The 20793-nt window shown below is 38.9% G+C and overlaps 2 protein-coding genes across 2 annotated transcripts; one reads left to right on the top strand and one right to left on the bottom strand.

Annotated features, from left to right (window-relative positions):
- Positions 1–1482: 1482 nt before the first annotated feature.
- On the bottom strand, positions 1483–4807 carry LOC133422977 (myb-related transcription factor, partner of profilin-like). Its single transcript, XM_061713048.1, has 5 exons — positions 4645–4807; positions 4341–4404; positions 3762–3895; positions 1668–2485; positions 1483–1583 (listed from the first exon to the last, which is right to left on the bottom strand). The coding sequence occupies exons 1-5, from the start codon at positions 4671–4673 to the stop codon at positions 1558–1560; spliced, it is 1071 nt and encodes a 356-aa protein (XP_061569032.1). The 5' UTR covers positions 4674–4807; the 3' UTR covers positions 1483–1557.
- A 6563-nt stretch (positions 4808–11370) lies between these two features.
- On the top strand, positions 11371–15455 carry LOC133423381 (ADP-ribosyl cyclase/cyclic ADP-ribose hydrolase 1). Its single transcript, XM_061713565.1, has 9 exons — positions 11371–11419; positions 11541–11664; positions 12308–12434; positions 12523–12673; positions 13879–13946; positions 14088–14161; positions 14249–14341; positions 14622–14708; positions 15050–15455. Exons 1-9 carry the CDS (start codon positions 11371–11373, stop codon positions 15147–15149), a joined length of 873 nt encoding a protein of 290 aa, XP_061569549.1. The 3' UTR covers positions 15150–15455.
- Positions 15456–20793: the final 5338 nt, after the last annotated feature.

Raw genomic sequence — 20793 nt, 5'->3', positions numbered from 1 at the left:
AACAAACTATTGAAAATTATAACTAACATAAATAATAAATAAGTAAATAAATAAAATAAATTCAGACATAAAATAAATAAATGATAAGAAATAATATCAAATTAGGGGTCCTCAAATATTTTCAGTTCTTCATATGCTCTGAGGATGGACAATGCAGTTTTTTTCCATATTATTTTATAAGCATTGAGATGATTGTCCACAAGGTCTTTTTTAAACACAGAGAAGAGGGGTTTCATTTTCCTCCCTTTAGATGTGTGGATGAAGAATTTGATATGACCTCCTTTTTCGATCGGCTCGCCACTCCTAATCTAGGTCTGGTTGCAGCTGAGGAATCGGAACATCCTATCTCAGTATTGGAACTTGAGGCAGCAACTAAATTGTTTGCAAAGTGGTAAAAGTCCAGGCCCAGGTGGCTCTCCAGACGAATGTTATTAAAAGTTCTGGAAACAACTGGGCCCCCATATTACAGACGTTAACTGAGTCTTACAGTGCTGGCACACTTACCCACACCCTAAACTAGGCTTGCATCTCTCTGCTCATAAAGAAGGATAAAGACCCACTATCAAGTGGTATCGACCCATCAATCTGTTGAATGTTGATTTCAAGATATTGTCCAAATTGTTTGCTCTTGGAACGCTTGGAAGCTATCCTACCTTCAATTATATCTTTAGACCAAACTGGATTTATTCATAATAGAAACTCCCTTTTCAATCTTAGGAAGGTGTTTAACGTGATTTAAATTCCCCGTCCAACTGCTCTTCCAGAAGCTCTGATAGCTCTGGACGCCAAAAAGGCGCTTGACAGGGTAGAGTGTGATTATCTTTTTTTTTATTATGGGGAAATTTGGTTTTGGGGTCAATTTTGTTTCATAGGTTAAGTTATTATATGCTTCTTCTCAGGTCATGGTCAGGACAAATGGTATAAACTCTGAATATTGGCTGCGTTTCCCAGATTCGTTAAGAAGCTCTTAAGCGCTAGGAGCTTCTTAGGAGCGGTCTTAAGAGCACGGTGAAAGAAGGATGTGTTTTCCAGACTCGTTCTTAGCTTAAGAAGATCTTTCACTAGGAAGGAAACGTAAGATTGCCCTGACCCGCTCTTAACAGCCTTCTGAGTGACCACACATGACAGCTCCGTGTGTGCCAACTCAGCTGTGGGGCAGAAGGCTGGCGGAGTAGAGTTCGGCAGGAGCATGTTGTGGCTACCCTTTCCAGAGTTACCTCGTGACCCCGATAACCAACCCAGCAACCCCACAGGAGGAGAGGTTCGATGAGGCCTGGACACACTAGGACCGACGTTGAACGGTGATAGGCAGGTGGAAGTCTCATTACCGATGTATCCAGCGTTCGTCGGGGGGGCTGTGCTTCTCACCTATGAAATGTCACATGGCTGTGATTGTTGTCACAGCCCTACTCCCAACATTAAACCCACTACCATCACCAAACACATATCAACTGTCATGTATACGGAAATTACACAAAATGATCCACACAACATAGGGTTAAAAAGGAAAAGTAGTTTATTAAAAAAAACTAAGAGAAACAAAAAGCGTTGGCACCGTTACTGGGCGTCTGCATCTGCATCACCTGCAATGAAGGGAGATTGATTAGTCAAATTGAACGGGAAACATTGTGCAATGCGGAGATTAAAAAATAAATATCCCCCCTTACCTCCATCCCGGGGGGGGATTATTGGGACCGAGATGGAGGGATGTTTGAACTGCGCTTCGGCAAGTGCCAGCTGCCTCCGTTGCAGCTCCAACTTCTGGCGTTTGATCTGAACCATCTCCTCCTGGAAGGCAGTCTGTCTCTCCAGTTGGCCCTCTATCCCCCGCAACAGCGCCAGCTTCTCCCTCTCGAGACGCACCAGCGTCTCGCTGCAGGTGCAGGTCGTTACGGGGGGCCGCCATGTTAAGCCCCCCCGCATACGGACACAGGGCCCTGCTGCAGGGACAGGGCTCGATCGTGCGGGTTCGTCCTCTGCTGGGGACGTGTTTGCCGTCGCTCTGCTCCCTGATGGCTCCTTCTCCTGCTCCTCCTCGCCCTCTGTGTTTTCCGAGAGCCCCTCGTCCCCCAGCAGATCGATGCCCCCACTAAAGCTTTCAGAGGCCGTCTCTGCGATTATGGTAAGGACTCTTTCCTCGTCGGAGGTGAGGATTGTAGCAACAGGTGCGCCACCCTCCGTGTCCATGTTCTCTTGCTTCACCTTTGCACCTTTTTTTTTGGTTTGGCTTTGGAACTCCTGCCACTTCTTTCTTACAGAACGCCAGTCTCGCAGGCCACAGGGACTAGCGGGGGACATCTTTTTGGCTATGGCCTGCCAAACTCTGGTCTTTAATGCAATGTCTTTTTTGCTATTTGTTCGCCCAAATAACACGTCGCGGTGCTGCCAGACCTCGTCCATTAATACGACCATCTCCTCTGCGGTAAACGAGGGTGACCTCTTGTTCCGTTTGCTGGCTGCTTTTTCCATTCTCACACGTGTGTGCCTGGCCACAGGGGGGTATATATATGCATTAATGGGTTTAATTACTACTTGGATACACCTGTTAGCTGTGATCACGCACACATAGCCTAATTGCACCTGTGTGTGGGGACAGTAGGGGGTTGTGTGTGATTAATGCACTGATAAAGTGGATGGTGAATGATTTGCCTGGCACCGATTGATTTAGTTTCAGAACCACGGCGGTGGACAGCTCCCACTAAGAGCTTGTTAAGAAGCTTCTTTGGCGGGATCTTAACAAGGTAGTTAAGGTTGCATCTGGAAAACACACCTATCTTAGCGCTCCTTCTTAGCCGAACCCTACTTAAGAGTCTTCTTAAGTCCTTAAGAACGATCGAATCTGGGAAACGCCTCCATTTTTTTTTACATCGTTCTACAAGGCAAGGCCACCCATTAAGCCCACTTCTATCCGCTATTGTGATGGAGCATCTGTCAATTGCTTTGCGGTCTCATCCTGAGATATGTGGAAAGATGTGTGGAACAGAGGGTGGTGCTGTATGCAGATTATCTTTTGTTGTTATTGTCTGATTTGTCACGTTCCATTCCTGCAGCCCTCTCAATCTTATTTTCTGGATATAAATTAAATCTTAGCAAGAATGAGATACAGTTAATGGAGTGGGCGGATTCAGACTCACTTCTGCTTAAACATATTTCATTTAAGATCTCAAACTCTGGCTTTGTTTATCTTGGAGTATATGTTGCTAAAACTTTGGATATTCTTTATAGGAAAAAAAATATTTCTCAGCTCTCAAGAATTAAACAGGATTTTGAGCATTGGTCTCTACTAAATCTTTCCATATCAGCCAGGATAAATGGAGGTAAAATAAGCATTTTTCTGCACTTTTTATACTTATTCCAATGCATTCTTATAACAAGAGGATTTTCCTTCCTCTTTTTTTTTTTTCGTAAAGTAGATAGTTTAATCCTTGATTTTATTTGGAAAGGAAAACTCCCAGCTTGCGCCGGCAAATTTTACGGAGGGTCAAGGCTTTAGGTGGGAGGGTATTACCAATCTTTCTTTATTATTACTGGGTAACAAATAGAAATTTGACCTTTTGGGTTAATTATGGAGATGTTGGGGCACCAGGAGTTACCATCCCATCTTTATTCAGAAAGAAGCTTAGACTGCTCCGGTGCAACAGTGATGTGCAACGTTTCAATAAAACATTTTAAAAATACAAAATAAAAATACAAAGAAAATGAATTTAGAAAAATGGATTTGTCCTTATTTGGTGCCTTGAACAGTGATAATAAAACAGTACCTGTGCGTGGGGTATTCCTCCTTGATGGCGTTTATAATGAGCTCCTCCACTCTCTGGTCTGTTTCCTTCACCAGGTCAGTCGGTGAGCTCTTCTGCATCCCTGTTATGTCATTCTGGAGCGCCTCACGGATCACCTGGCAGGGACACATAAACCACAGTCAGGGGGGGACTCAGATGACTGAGTACAGCTGGCGATTTAATTAGCTTTCAATGGCATACGCTGAGGTGACATATTGTTGGACACAGAAGACAAGGTGTCTAGACTCTTTATGTTTATGAAGTTCACTTTATCCGGTGTGTGGATATCATTATTGCAGCGCAGATGGAAGCCTCTTCACTGACTAATGCTACAATATTACTGACACACATTACACCCAGTATGAAAGACAACTCTACTATGAAATATCCACAGGCAGTAGGATGTGGAGACGCCTTCCCCCTGCAGCCACAGATCCCTTTATATGACTCCTTTCGTGTATTTTTGGTCTAACTCTCTCATGAACATCATGCACATTTCATTTAACGGACATGGCAGTCAAATAAATGTGTTAAAGTAGTACTTTGATAGTGTTTTCTTACCACCCCAGCGTGTTTGGTGACCTCTGCACACATATCCATACACTGCTGCCATGGATCAGTCATTCTGATGATGATGATGAAGATTAGATGCAATGAAGATTCCTGGAGGAGAAACGACTTCCCTCATTCACAGGAACATCCACTTCGTGTTGTAATACCACACAGGAAACACATGCAAAACACTGGCCACAAAAAACACGAATTTATATTAGTTATAAAACAAAAGCTCAGTTAAATAACACAGTTTAGCTCTTCACGTTAGCAGGCAGCAGTGGAGGACGTAAATAAAGAAGGTTTGACCTACTTCGCTCCGATACCAGCATAAGAAGACATTCAATGCTTTATGGGGAATGAAGCAATGGTTTTAATCTGAACGTAAAAAAAGAAGATCTTATATTCCACGATTGCATTGAGTTAAAGCTTGTGAATCACGTGTCATTATTGATTTCCATTATTGTGGGCGTGGCTTATTCTTCTTCTCCTCTGTTTTATTGGCGGATCGCAAACAACTTTAAGGTGCATACCGCCACCCACTGTACAAGAGTGTGTAATCATCATTTCATTTAGCCTGTTTTAAGTTCTATTTATCAGCCTAGTGTCTTTTAAGAAATTAATCAGTGCCTTTCTGGTGATTTCAACCCCCTCTCCCTCTGTTCCCAGGATTCCCCTCAAATTCCACTCACATCCTGCCTCTCTGACTTTTTCCTGTAGCCTTTCTCTTTCTATTTCATATCTGTTACAATACATTAGAATATGTTCACTGTTTTATTTTACTCCACAGTTCTCACAATTATCACTGTCCCTTTTTCCCATAACATACAAAGTGCCATTTAATCCTGTGTGGCCCAGTCTGAGTCTTGTTATGACTATTTCCTCCCTTCTGTTCCTTTCTGTATAATTCTTTGTTATGATAGACTTTTGTATTTTGTGATATCCCTGTCCTTTCTGATCTTCCTCCCACCTTTTCTGCCATATTTCCATTCCTTTCTTCTTTATTACTGCTTTGCCTTCTCCTTTTCCTAATGGAACTGGTATTGTTATTTCCTTTTGCAATGCCATTTGTGCTAATTATTTATCAGCACCCTCATTCCCTGTTACTCCCTCATGTCCTGGTACCCAACAGAACTGTACGTCTATGCCACATCTGTGTATTCTTAATAAACTATGATAAATATCTATGAGTAAATCTTCTCTGCAAGTTGTTGTTGATTGTATACTTTCCAATACAGCTATTGAATCTGTGCATACCACCACCATATCAGGTTTGACCTCTTCCACCCACTGTAACCCAATAAAGACTGACACAATTTCTGCTGTATATACTGATAGTTGATTAGATACTCTTTTGGATATATTAACATCGAACTCAGGGATATACACACCTATTGCCACATAATCCTTTAGATTTTTTGACCCATCTGTGTATATTTTCAGGTAGTTGTGATAACTATTTTTCAAGAATACACTCGCTTTGACTCCTACTTCATTCATTCTCCATTCTTTTTTCTGATCCAGTATGTTCATGTTTATCTTTGCTTCTAAAGGGCAATAAGTATATATTAATCTTTGTTCTAAGTACAATAAAAAAACGTAATCATAAATGTATTAACACATAATTAGTTTGCTGTTTATTTCTTCTTTTTAAATCTACCCATGACTGCTATTGTCCCATGAACACTTTAACAAACATGTATGCGTTAGGTTGTATCTGAGGCTCCTCTGGTCAGATGAAACCATGGACACAGCGTCACACAAGCGACAGAGGGAACATCTATCAACGCTTAGTTCAAGCACGGTCTTTGGTGGTCTAATGGTCAATGAGGCGGGGAAATGGGCCTTACAGTCCATTTCAGTTCAACAGTGGATAATTTAATAAACGCAGTGGCTTTAAATAATGTTTAACTCTGCAACTTCAGATAGCTTAAATACAAGGATGTGACAGATTACTGTTATTTACTGTAGCGATTAGCGAAACCAAGCTATAATTATGAGATTCTTTCACCTGAGCCATGACTGCTCCAATTAGATCTGTTGTTCATGTTCACCGGCACAAAATCATTGAGCTAATAACACACAGACAATCAGTCAATGCCGGTCCTGCGTAGGCACAGCTATTCAGTGGTGTTTGAAACTGCTCGTCATGCTCTGTGCTCTTAAAACTAAAAAAAATGTTCTCCTTTGTGTCCTCGTGCAGTGACATGAATACACTGTGCAGTTTGTTTTGGCCACTGATGAATAACTCAACTTCGGTGATAAATACCAAAAACATTAAATGTTTGACGGCTTATTATTAAACACAAATGCTCTGAAATACACATCCAGTCTTGTTTCACTGATTGATTATACATGATATTTGTCATCATCCTATAACAATAACCCTGTACCCCCTTTTGTTTTTGAAATGTATGAAATTATGAATGCCTTCAAAATTCAATGAGTGAATGAAAATGAGTTTGACATGCCTGCTCTAAATGGTGAAGGAGAACTGAGGCCACACTCAAACCTGCTCTTGTGTGAGGGTTTCCATTCCTGGAGTGGGTTTGTGGTGTTGTTGTGAACTTAGACTTCACATGTAACCCATACAGCCCCGAGCTGCCAAAGGAACTCCAACATTACAACTGCAAGGCAGTTTTTATTTGTTTTTTATTTGTATAGCACATTTTATGTACCAGACAATTTAAAGGTTTTTACATAAAAACGTTAAAAAGTGCATTTGTAAGTAAAATAAATTAAAAGCTGAATAAATAATTAAATAAACATAAGATAAAAAAAAGGATAAAACTGTTCAACACTTGAACCCACTCTACGTAACAATACTGCTGATGACCACATGGGGGCATAAACATCTGCTAAATTCACAATACTGTGTGTTGACAAGACTGTAACTATTATTATTAATCAGTGCGGAACATCTTGCAAATATCCAATAGAGGTTCAGTTCCTTGTGTTCCCTCCTTATGCACCTCACCAACTGCACTTATAAAAAAACTAATATTTATTCAGAACTAGGAAAATTGTGTTTTTTGAATGCTGGTTGGATATGTTAATGGAGAAGTCATTAATGTAGCAACGTGGTGCTCAACACTTTTCTATTTTACTTCCGTAAAGACCTAACAGATCTCAATCATTCTTAATTTAAATAATATTTATTTAAATAATATTATAATTAGATTGGTTTTTCATTTTGTCTTCATCTGTAAAACTTTAAAAGATGTGCTTTCTTTTTGGCTGTATTTGCTTTTAGTCAATTCATGGACCTTTTAATGTAGAGAGGGGGTAATAAAAAAATAAGAAGAAGCTAAAACTGAGCAGATATTGAACCCCCCCAGTCGTCATCAGCGAGAGGTTGACGTTGATATTGACAGGCTGTAAAACTGCTTAGGGATTACGAAACTTCACAGTCAGTCAGAAATGATAAGATGATCTCTCTTTTTCAGATTATAGAAGAGTGTACAAGTACAAGGTGCATTCCCACAACCACACAGTGTTGTAAATCATAAACTACAGCATGTCCATTCGGTCAATATTTTAAATACATGATTTTAGGTACATGATAAATCCCCCGATTATTATTATTATTATTATTATTATTATTATTATTATTACTACTACTAATAATAATAATGATAATAACAATAGTGACCATAATCCATTGACTAGTTCCTCTGTTCAGCATCTCTCCATGTTAACAGACTAACCTTTATTGAAAAGCAATAAAAACAGAAAAGCTGGTTAGGGTAAGAAGAATACTTTATAAATCGTGCAAATCTTTGGACAAGTGGAAACCTGGGACATTTTGAAACTTTGTTATGTCTTATCAGCTCAAAGATGAATCATAATGACGCCACAGTCATGGAGAGGACAATTAATTAATACTGGGCGAAGCAGTTGATGCTTTAAACATTTCTCTTTTTTTTCTTTTCAAAAGGCCAAAAGGCAGCACACCTGTAACAGAAATAGAGGTATGACATGAAACAAGCACATACTGTCCTCGACTTAAGCCATTAGCATCTTAACATTCTGTCTAAAGTGGGTCTTGGTACTCAAATATTTGCGGCGTTTGCATTATCTAATTACTGCAACTGCTGTTGCGTTATCGTGTGAGAAGATTCCAACTTGTATTGCAGTTTCTGTTGCGACAGAACTGGTTGTCTCCAGTACAAGAAAAAAGGGAAAGGCATTTTAAAAGCATGTGCTTGCATTTTTTTTTTTTAATGTTTTCACCCAGATCAAATTAAGCAGCCACCCTAAATCTAATGCAGAAGAGTCGTATATACTGTATATGTAAAACCAGAGCTTTTAGGCATAAAAGTCAATAGAGTTTAAACTGAAGTATCTTGGCCAGCTCTGATAGGCTCGTATGTGCCTCTCATATAACAGAGAGATTAATAAAAAATGATGATAATCAAATAAAATGGATGGATGTACAGTAAGGCCAAAGTTTCAGCAGTAAACTGGACTTATATTTTGTCATGTAGTTAATGCAACAGCTTCAGAAATAACACACACGCACACTTTGTTTGGGGAGATTCCTCCCCGTCATAATACTATAATGGGAGTCATGTGGATCTTATCAGTGCAAGGGGATGCTGGGAAAAGAAAAGTGTCCTTTACAAATGTCCAAATGTTGAGAAGGATATGTGTTTGTCAATTTTGTGCTTCGAGGAAGGTTACTCATGACATAAAACCTCAAAATATGTTAACACAGCAATCTGTCCACATCCAACAGCAGATGACCTTTCATATTCTGGTGAGCATTTACATTTTGTTTTATGACTTTATTCACTTTGTATCTTTTGTTTTTTGTTTTTTTTGTTTTTATTTATTGCATGGCATCTTCACAGTAATTTGAAGTAGTCGATGTTTTAAGAGATGTATAAACAAGCGTTTACATGTATGTGCTTCGAAAGTTAACTTGTAAAACATTCAAGTAGAAGTCGTCTCAGTGTCTGATGAGATGCTTGTGGTGACATGTCGCAAGACAACACACGCAAGATATGTGGGAAAGTATTTGTGCATATACAGTAAGGCTATTAAAATGGAGCCAGTCGTATTAATCTTGTAGTCACTCAAGAATGTCCCCCTGGTGCAGTCCACAGTTGTTACTTTTCCTTTCATGCTTCTCAACAGAAATATAGGTTAAAAGTGGTCCAGGTCTCGCCATCATGCGTTTTGAAACATTTGCATCCCTTGTGCTGACCAGCTTCATGATATGTAAGGATTAACTCCCGGTGATTACGTCTGCTGCACAGGACAGGCGCTCTCTTTGCTGCAAGGTCCTTTACCCTTGGCGTTAACACAACTGAACTCTTTCCTAAAGAACTGCAGGGAAATAAAATACACAACAAATTGAAATTCACCAAGTAGCAATCTGTGGTTTTCCTTTGTGGGGCTCGTGCGGAAGTGCCTTTCCTGTCAGGACGACTGAGTGCCAGTTACAAAAGTGAGTCAGTGTCTACTGGCATTATGTTAAAATATCAAAATTTACAGCAGAAATAGAGAACCATTCTTCAGGTTGGTTCCAGGTTTGAACTGCAGTTCCTCAACGGACCACTAAGGACTGGATTCAAAAGCGATTAAAACAGTTTTGCAAACAGAAATAAACATAATTCTTGACTGTCTCCATAGCTACATTTCACATCCACGACCAGTATGCAGGAAGTGAATCCATACGTATCTCATCACTTAAAAGGAAATGAAACCTCAACTGGATGCTAAGGTGGGAGCTTTTTATGAGTGACACCTGGATTTCAGTCAAACAGGTAGCTGTAATCACTATGTGATTATATTGTGGTCTTTGGTGTTTTCAAGCAGGGTAGGAAGATAGTTTGCTGTTATGTCATGACTTACTGTAAAGGAGGGTAACAAAGGGGAGCACGCAAGCATACAGTTATCTGCTCCTTTTGGGTGTGTGATTACAAGTCGCATTTCCATCACCAGTACAAATGTGCAAAACCTAAATATTGCAAAGAAAAACCTGTAATGGAAATATTTCACCCTTTCATGAAGGGGTTTTTCAAAAGTTTTGATAATCCGGTTTAGTGCAAAACTGTAATAATTACACTTTTTTTGCATTTGGTCGTCTCCCTCACCACTGGATGTGACGTAGTCGGTCAGTCCCAAGCCTTAAAAATCTAGTTACCAGCTGTTTTTAACCTTATATAATAATTATTATATAATTTGTCCAAAACTCAAGAAGTTTCTTCCCATCTTCTTTAAAATTAGTATTTTCTTTTCCTCTGATTTGAAGAGAAGTCTTGCAGGATGAGATACAAAGAGTTACAACTAGAGAAGTAGGAGAGTTAGGCTCATAAAAAGACAAACATGTTCAATGGAAACCCCCTGCAGCGGTACCTTTATCGCAATTTCAAAATTGTTCCTTCTGTTTCGTGAAAAGGTGCCATGGAAGTCCACCAACAGAGTGACACAAACAGTAATGGACATGTTTAAATGCCAACTGTGATGAAGGAGTTGTGCCTAGTTATTACATAAAAACTTAAATCACATTTTATTTGTGTACTGAGGAGGAAGAAATATAATTGGTTGCTTATGGAGGAACAACCGCTGTCAAACACTGCTGCACCCTAAGAGAGCAATCCTGTTTCTGGTCGTGGACACTGTTCCGTCCATCCCTTGGAGTTCAAACCATTATCCGTGTCTGACAGCAATGCATTATGGGAAAATAGATGCTCAGAGATTTAGGAGTCTAAATATATTGCTTAGTCTGATAAAATGGTGAGAGTCTGGTCATGGCAGTCACCATGCAAAGAGAAAGTAGCTGCTGGTATACAGATTAAATGGTAGAAGTTCTTATCAAGAGTTAAAGGAGTGAATTTTTAGGTTGGTGACATAAAATACGTCACGTGTTGTTTGTGGTTCACAGCTTATCAGTCTCGTCAAACAAGCACAACAACATACACAAAAGCAGTTTTATTAATTTTATTTTTGCTCATCATCAGAAAGCCGACTGAAACCTTTACAGACACGATCTTGACTGAGGATCTGCAGGCTGGTCCAAGGTCTCGCCATCATGATCGGTGCTACCCCTGCCCCCGTTGTGCTGATCAGCTTCACAATATGTACGTAAGTCTTCCTGATATTCCCGTAGTTCTTTTTGTCTTGTTTTCCTTTATTTGATGAGCCACTTCTAAATGTGAGGCATAATGTCTTCTTTCTTTGATCTTTGTTGTTGATTCAAAGGGTTTTTTGTGCTTCAGCTCTGCCACGCTCAAGTGCTACCGCAGCTCGGCACCACTCCATACATTAAACACATTGTGGTGGGAAGATGTTACGCTTACACCACAATAGTAAACCCCAGCTTAAGGTAATGTATAGAATATGCATCTATTTACTGCCATCGCAGAACAAAACTTGACATTTAGCATGTTTGATGTGTTAATTCAAGACTCACACGTCAGTTAGGCCCCAAAGCAAAACCATCCTGGCTCTTCATTGAAATCCACATGAAAGGCAGTTTTGATGTAATGTTTGGTGAATAAGGGCGAATAAGCTATTTTTGTGTGCTTAGCTTCTGTATGAAAGAATAAAATAAGTAGAGAAATGGTAAATCTTGAATGAACCAATGAACCGAAGAGATAAGATATTGTACCATACGTCAAAGAAAAGTATAAATGATGTAACTTTGATTGATTAAAGACCAGCTGTGCTTGTTTATATGTAAAGAAAACAAAGAATACCCTGTTAAAACATGTTTCTTCTATGTTGTTGTAGTCTAAGTGATTAACTGTTTCTCAGTTGAATATTGATAAAGGTTTAAAAATAAAGATGACACTTTGCTACCAAATCTCTCAAAAATATGATAGTCCACAGAAAGATTCCTTCAGATATCCCTGGATAAGATATTTTCTAAGGATGAGATACAGAGAGTTTCAGAATTTCAGAATTTTTGCTAAATTTTTTGCTGGTGACATGACTACCGTTACCATTTCTGTCTTTTTACTTCACAGGTATGATTGTGAAGAAATCTGGAGAGAGTTCGAGGAGGCGGTTATTCATCGGTCCTCTTGTAATGTGACGGTGGACCATTACTATCAGCTGTTTAATGCAATGCCTGAAAGCTGGCCTTGTGACAGGGTGAGCACAGTGGCGATGATGGTGCCAAAATGAAATCCATAATTGTTCATATTCTCTCTGATCACCTTAATTTTTTTTTTTCATTTAGTTCCTTTTCTGGAGTAAAACCAGGACTCTGATGCACAGTTATGCAGCTATTTTTCGTCACTTCTGGACGTTGGAGGACACGCTGGTCGGCTACATGTTCAATGACCTTGTCTGGTGTGGCCAAGACGAGGACTCTGGTAGCGTTTTCTTTGGTTACTTAACAAAAAAACAAAAACAAACAAACAATGCCTTAATTTAAAAAATAAAATAAATTAAATATATATATATATATATATATATATATATATATACACGTGTGAAATTATAATTTAATGTTGTTTAGTGTCAGATTATCCACCTCTCAACTTTATCATTATTATTTTCTTGGAAAGATTGTATTATCAATGCTTAACTCAGTCAAATTGTAAAATTAATGTTAGCATTTTTTCATGAAATTTCGTAGCAATTTCAGTTTATTTGCCCAAGTTATAAAAATTATGATTTTTTAAAATTTTCTAATTATTAAAAATGTAATTAAAAATGTAAAAACTAATTAGATAAACAATCAAAAATGTCAGTTCTTTATTGTTTGTTGTTTTCTTTATTGCTGTCAACAGTTAGCCTCAATCGTAAACTAGCACGATTTGTGTCATTAATAATAGTCTACAACCAATGGTAACTATAATAGCGGGTAGTGATTAATTACATTTCATTTGTGCAAACAGTTCACAGAAATGAAGTGCAAAGTTACACTAATAGTGTCCGACAGTTTGTTCTGACGATGAGTGGAATCCAATTCCCCCTTCATTGAACTCAACTATATAGCGACTTATTAGGTACCCCGGATGGTGGTTTTGGCCAAAAGTAGGGAACTAGATGACGTTTCCTTAAAAAAAGCAAACTAATACGGTAATCCCAAATTGAAACTGGGCAGCACATGGCTTGGTAGCTACCAGCTGCCTCACAGCAAGAACCTTCCTGGGTCAAATCTCAGCAGGACTCTTTCTGGGTGGTTTTTATATTTTCTTTCCACACTTGCATGGGCACTCCGGCTTCCTCTTACACGCCAAAAAAACATCCATGTTATGTTATTAATTGATTCCAAATTCCCCACAGGAATGAGTGTAGTTATTTTTTTACATGTGGCTCTGCGAAGGACTGGCAAATGCACCTCTGCCTTTAACCCGAAAGAGAGCTGGGATAGGCTCCAGCAGACCCCTGTGACCCTGAACAGAAATGATATGGGATGGATGGAACTGAACCTCACAATTTAAAATCAAAAAATAAACTTCCAGCTTTAATAAACTGCTGCCTTTGTATTTGAACAGTCAGCTGTAGTTGTTTTACTCACTTTTCATTGTGATTATTCAGTTGATTCCTAACATATATTCACTTGATGCAGGTTTTGATTTTACAGTATGTCCGTTGTGGTCAGCGTGCAGGAATCATCCGGTTTATTCCTTGTGGAGGAAGGCTTCGCAAAATGTGAGTTTAATGTCTCAAATTCAGAATAGCTGCATCGTAACACTCTGCACTCGCTTTTCTCCATAATTTCTCTGTGTTATAAAACACAGTTTGTCTAATTTGATTGACTTTTATTGGATTTTTGTTTCATCCATTTGTCAGTTTGCAGAGATGGCATGTGGCAATATCACTGTGTTACTGAACGGGTCGATTATTAACGCCTTCAACAGAAATAGGTAAGAATCAGTGAAGGAGGCAAATGTAATACTGGAATTTGTTAAATATTAATTACAATCCTTTCTTTGTTTTTTGCTAACACACAGCATGTTTGGAAGTGTTGAACTGGACGGTCTGAATCCCCAGCGAGTGGATCATGTCAACATTAAGGTGGTGACCAATCTGGAGGGACCACGCATGTGAGGATAAAGACAACATATTCTTCTTTTCAATGTTTGGAGCATTGCATAGTTTTAGGTTTTATAAGAAGTTGTACCACTCAATTGATGATAGAGAGATGTCATACATTACAAAGCTAAAAACCCACAAATGTCCAACATTTGTTTTTGCCTTTTCTTGAAATGATGGGCCTCAAATGTTATCATCTCCCACTGATGTTAAAAAACATCATTTGAGTAGAGAAAACGCAGGAAAACAGAGAAAAACATGTTCACATTTGACTATTTTTCTCTTTTGCAGAGAATCGTGTCATCAAGGATCTATTGCAGACCTGATCCAGATCCTCCAGTCCAGGGGTTTCCGCTGGACCTGCTCAGACCACGACGAGTAAGTGACATTTAAAGGCTTACTTACGCTGTGAAATTTTGCGTGAAGAATGTCATCAAATCACTGATCATCACTCCAAACTGGTGGTCTTGGACTGCATAATCTTCATATCAGCAAACTGTCTGGCAAATCCTGGAATTTAGGACTAAATTATCATAATGTGGCAAAAGAAAAAAAAAATCTACATTATCACCTATAATATTTATCAATATTATAATTAATTTATTATTATTTTTATCATTATTATTATTTATATTATTTGTTGTATTGATTTTACTGGTTGCTTCAAAACAAACTGTCAGAAGGGTACAACTTAGATAACCAGTATTATTTATCCACAGGACCCTGATGATGCTTCAGTGTATCCAGGACCCGAAGCAGCGCTCCTGCCAGACGTGTGCAAACAGACTCCTGCAACCAAAGAGCCTTTCTTTCAACTGAGTTACCTTCAAATACCATGGGACGACCATGGTGCTATTAAGCTTAGTGTGGGTTCAGTGAAGGTCAACAGGATTTCGATATAAATCCACAATGCAATTAAAAGAACCGCTGAAAGTGACAAGTTATCCTTTCACAAATGTCACACTGGCAACTCAAATGAGTTTCTGTTTAGATCGTTAATATTTGCTGTTTAAATAGTCATGTCCAAATGATCAGTAACACAGTTAAAAGGAGCAAACCTCATAAAGGAAATAGAGTAGAATAGAATAGAATAGAATGCCTTTTATTGTCATTTACACATGTACAGTGAGCTAAACATATGTATGATGAAACTGGAGCATTATATATCAACAGTATAAATAATAAATACTAAATGTGCAAAATATAAGATAAGGTTATGTAGATGACCGAATAGCAGGAGGTATTGTTATTGAACAAAGTCCAGTTGGAGGGGGGTTGAGGTCGGACTGTAATTACAGCATTTCGGGCTTTTGGGAAGAAACTGTTTCTGAATCCAGAGCGTCAGATTTCGCATCTGAAGCGTCTCACTGAGGGAAACGGGTCAAACGGGAAATAGGTCAAAGCCAGGGTGGGAGCTGTCCTTGGTGATATTCTTGGCTCTGCTGAGGCAGCGGGAGGTATAGATGTCCTTCAGGGAGGGAAGAGGGCAGCCAATGATGTTCTGTGCCGTCTTCACCACCCTTTGGAGTCTCTCTCCGTCTGTTGTGGTGCAGCTACCATAACATACTGTGGTTTAGTACGTCAGCAGGCTCTCAATGGACACGTGGTGGAATATTAACAGCAGGCTGGTCCAGGTTGCACTTCCTGAGGACCTTCAGGAAGTGTAATCTTTGCTGGGCCTTTTTGGTGATACTTCACAACGAGGTTGCTGTCATTTGCCAGGCTGCAGTCATGGGTGTAGAGACAGCACAGGAGGGCCGAGTCTCACAGTCTGGGGTCGGTGTCACAGTTTTGTTATTTAGTTCCTGTTTTATTTTGAAACCCGTGTCTTTATGTTTCAGTTACGTCTTGACTTCCCTTGTTCCCATCTGCCCTGATTGTCTGCTCCTGTATCTCACCAACTCTTCCGTGTATATCTTGTCTTGTCTTTCCCTTGCTCCCTGCTGGTCCATACTGTTTTTTATCTTCATGTTTCAGGTCTGGTTTTTGGATTTTGTCATGTTTGTGTTTTGGTTTGTTGCATGCAAAGCAGCGCTTTTGTTTTGTTTGATTTTAAATAAATCACTATTTCTGGAACTCCTGTATCCTGCATCTGGGTCCTATCCTCACAGCCTTGACAGTCGGTTTGTAAGGAAGTCTTATCCAGGCATAAGTTATAGGGGGAGGCCGAGGGTGTGCAGTCAGAAATGCTGCAGGACCAGAATGTGATGACTCTATAAGCAATGGTATAGTTGCCCATTGCAAACAAATCAAATGTTGGGAGCCTGAATCGGTTCCATCTATCCATTCATTCATTAACTCCCATTTATTGGGGTTTGGGTCACTGGGGAATCAGGCCCAGACCTCCCTTAAGCCAGCAACCTCCTTTAGCTATTTTAGGAAGACACAAAGGCCCATATAGACCAGGTGAGAAATATGATCTCTCCAGTGTGTTGTGGGCCACCCTCTGGGCCTTCTCCCAGTTGGCAACGCCTAAAACACCTTCCCAAGCAGGCATCCAGGAGTCACAGTAATGAGATGCCTGAACTACCTCTGCTGCAGGGGGAGGGAATCCTTGTGCTCAAGTGCCCCTGTCTCGCATGTTTTAGATGTTTCCCTGCTTTAACTCACACGCTATGAATGTGGGTAACAGATCTGTGCAGACCGTGATGACATACTGAGGACGATCATTAATTAGAATCCGGTGTGTTGATGCGAAGGAATATCTAAAACATGCAGGACAGTGGCACTCGAGGACCAGGGTTGCCTACCCCTGCTCTATTGGCTATGTGATTCTACTAGAAGTCATTCTCAGAAGGTAAATTTCTCACCCTCTCTTTATAAAAAGTGTCCAGCAACCATGAGGAGGAAATTCAGTTCAGCTGCTTGTATTCACAATGTGGTTGTTTTGGTCACTACCCAGTTCATGACCATAGGTGAGGTAGGAACAGAGCTCAACCAATAAACTGAGTCTTTGCCTTTAGTCTGAGTACAGAGGACAGAGTTCGCACTGCAGAGGCTGCACTGACCCACCTTTTAAACTCCTGTTCCTTCCCTCTCTTGGGATCAAGACCCTGAGATACTTGAACTCCTCAACCTGACGCAGTACCTCTCTCCTGACCCAGAGAGGAATGATTATCATTGCTGCTGCTTCACGGATGACTGGGGGCCGCTCGATTGAGAGCTGGTGATCCCTGACCAATGTCTCCAGCTGGACCACATCATCTTCAAAAAGCACAGATAGAGTCCTGAAACCACGTAACCCAAACTTCTCTGCCACTTGCCTGAACCTAGAAATGTGGTCCTTGAAATGTATGAGCTGAATCAGGGATAAAGGGCAACCTTGACAGAGTCCAGCTTCCACTTGGAATGAACTTCAACTTACTATATTTTATTTATTTTATGTATTTAACCTTTATTTAACCAGTTAAATCAGTTGAGAACAGTTTCTCATTTACACTGGCGACCTAGGCAAGAGGCAGCACAAAGAGTCAAGCACATACAATCAGTGAAACAATCAAACACGATATATAAAAAGCACACAACAGATACAGTAGAGGAATATGGGTAAAAAGTGGTCCGGAAGAGTTACAAACATCTGCAATGCAGACCAAACTGGAACTGGATGGACCATATAAACTAAAATAATATATTATATAGTAATTGTTACTCTCAAAAGTGGTTTTTAATGTCAATACATAATGAACACAACATTTGGATTTTCTGTTTATTATTTGACATGTCAGGCATCAAAGGGTTAAATAACCAACATCACAGTTAAAAGTTTAGTCTTTATGAATATAAAACCTCAGGTTCCAATTAAGGTATTCAAACATTTCGTGTGTGCAAATCAAAACACAGTTGACCTTCTGTGACATTTTGCAATGTATCTTTTTATTTGGAACCATCATGTTCAGTTATTATCAATGGATCATGGGGGCTTTTTAGATCAAACAAAGTTGTCGTTGACTCTGCCCTGTGGTTCTCCTATATTTGGATTATGGCATATCTCAACATGCAACAATACTGACAGCTCTATGATCCTTTCACTGAAGCTAGAAGCCATCTCTCAATGGCTGCTTAACTGCGACTTCTGTGTGAATCATTTTGATTAACTTCTTTTACCCTCCAGGTCTTTCCTGAATCTGGCTCTACCTGTTATTAGAGCAGGATATATTTTCTTTTCAACATTTCCATGAATGGCACATCAGAAGAAGTCCTCAGAAGGCTTCCATGATTAGCATTGTAATTTTGCATAGTCGTAGATAATAGTTTTTATATCATGATGGATTGATTGTCATCCAAACAAGAAGACAAGCCTGTTCACGAGCATTATGGAAACAGTTTCACCATGAAATAGATACTAGGCCTCGAAGACATCAGTTTTGGTCTAATAAAGTTTCAAATATGACTCCAAAGTGCACCGTCTTGTCTAAATATGTGGGCATATTTACTGTAATGGGCACACTGTATGGCACATGATTGCATGATTTTTAAAGAACAAGATTTAAGATGAGGGGCAATCAAGCTTTTAAGGTTGCTGCACCTAAACTATGCCACAGCCCTTCACCACTTGTGAGATTTGTGGCCACTTTAATCATTTTTAAATAATAACTGGAGACTCAACTGTTTTTTCATTTGTCTCAGGTTGCACAATCATATCCTAATAGTTTTCAGAAGTTTTATCATCTAAATATTTTAGTTTATAAAGTGAAATTAGATTTATTCTAATCCAATAAATGTTATTTTACTATGCATAATGTATCTCTTATGAACTGTCTTTTGTCCTGTGAAGCCCTTTGGTTTGAATGTGCTGCATAAAAAAGTTGCGTGTCCAGTTGCTCACATATTTGTATTTGAAAGGATTTTGTCCATTGGCAGGACAACAAAACTTAATCATTTATCAATATTATATTATACAAAGATGGTTATTATTATTATAATTATTATAATAATAATAATAATTATTATTATTATTAGTAGTAGTAGTAGTAGTAGTAGTATTATTAGTAGTATTATTATTATGTATAGTATATCTTATTATTAGTATAGGTATCGGATAGGTGAATGGATGAATGAATGGGATGCCTGGGTCTGGGGCCCTCCGTTGTCGGGCCTGCGCGGGTGTCGGCCTGTTGGGGGGTTCCCTCTCTCCGGGCCCGTCTCCGGTCCCCCCCCTGCTGCCTCCGCGGCGGGGCGCCCCTCTGGTCTTGGAGGGCCACTTTCGTGGGGGCGGGTGCACCTGCCCGCGTCGGCGGCCGGGGCGGCTCTGTCTCTCCGGGCAGGCTGTTAATTTGTCTTTCTACAATTTTTTTGTATTTATTACCGGTATTATTATTATTATTATTATTATTATTATTATTATTATTATTATTATTGCTATTGTTATTGTTATTGTTATTATTATTGTTATTGTTATTAATATATATATATATATACGTGTGACTGGTTAAACGCATATGTAATTTGTAATTTATTTTTTATCTACTTTATGAATTGTGATGGTATGTTTGATTTTGTATTTTATTGTCTGGACTCCAGGAAGACTAGCTTTCGTTATAGCTAATGGGGATCCTTTTAAATAAACAAATAAACTTCATCAACAAGAAGAAAGGAATAGAATAGAATAGAATAGAATAGAATAGAATAGAATAGAATAGAATAGAATAGAATAGAATAGAAGAGAAGAGAAAGCCTTTATTATTATTATAATGATACAATGAGATTAGGCAGCAGCTCCATAAATGTTTTACTATGTAAAAAACTAAATAAGAAACAGGAAACATAAATATATATACACTATGAAAATTAGTGAATGAGAGAATATTGCACATGAATGGATGAAAGAATATTTAACATAAATGTGTGAAGAATATTGCACATAATGGATGAAGAATAAAAAATATTTGTAGCTTAAGAGCTCAGAAAGTTCAGAAAGTTCACAGCTTTGGGAAAGAAGGGGTGTGCATTGCAAGATGGTTTTTCAGGCCAAAGCGTACAAAATAAAAGTTTAAAGTGAGTAAAATGAACATTTGAACGGTTCTTTATAAATTATTGTAATCTTTAAGGTCATATAACATTTAACGTCATATCTTCTTGTTTTGACGTTAATTCAACATATCAATAGTTTTGATATCACTTATATCACTGTGCGACAGGTGCGCGCTCCCGCGGCTGTGACTGCAGCGGGTTCCCGTTTCTGTCACGACACCAGAGCATAAACAGCTCCGACCCTTTTTTTTATTTTTATTTTTTATAATTTAAATATACAAAACAACAGGTATACAGTAACAAACAGCACATTGTCGACAGTACATACAAGTATATCAATTACATCAGGGGTAGTTATATATATTAAATAAAAGTAAGTCATTATAAAAATGGTTTAAGAAAAAATAAAATAAATAACTAAATAATACATAAATCGAGAGTACAAAAAATGAATAAATAAATAATCATAAATAAAGCGGGATATTATGATCAT

This window comes from Cololabis saira, chromosome 22 (genome assembly GCF_033807715.1).
Source record: "Cololabis saira isolate AMF1-May2022 chromosome 22, fColSai1.1, whole genome shotgun sequence".
Lineage (NCBI taxonomy): Eukaryota > Metazoa > Chordata > Actinopteri > Beloniformes > Belonidae > Cololabis > Cololabis saira.
Note: the sequence above shows the minus strand (reverse complement) of the source record. Positions and strands in the feature narration are given on the sequence as shown.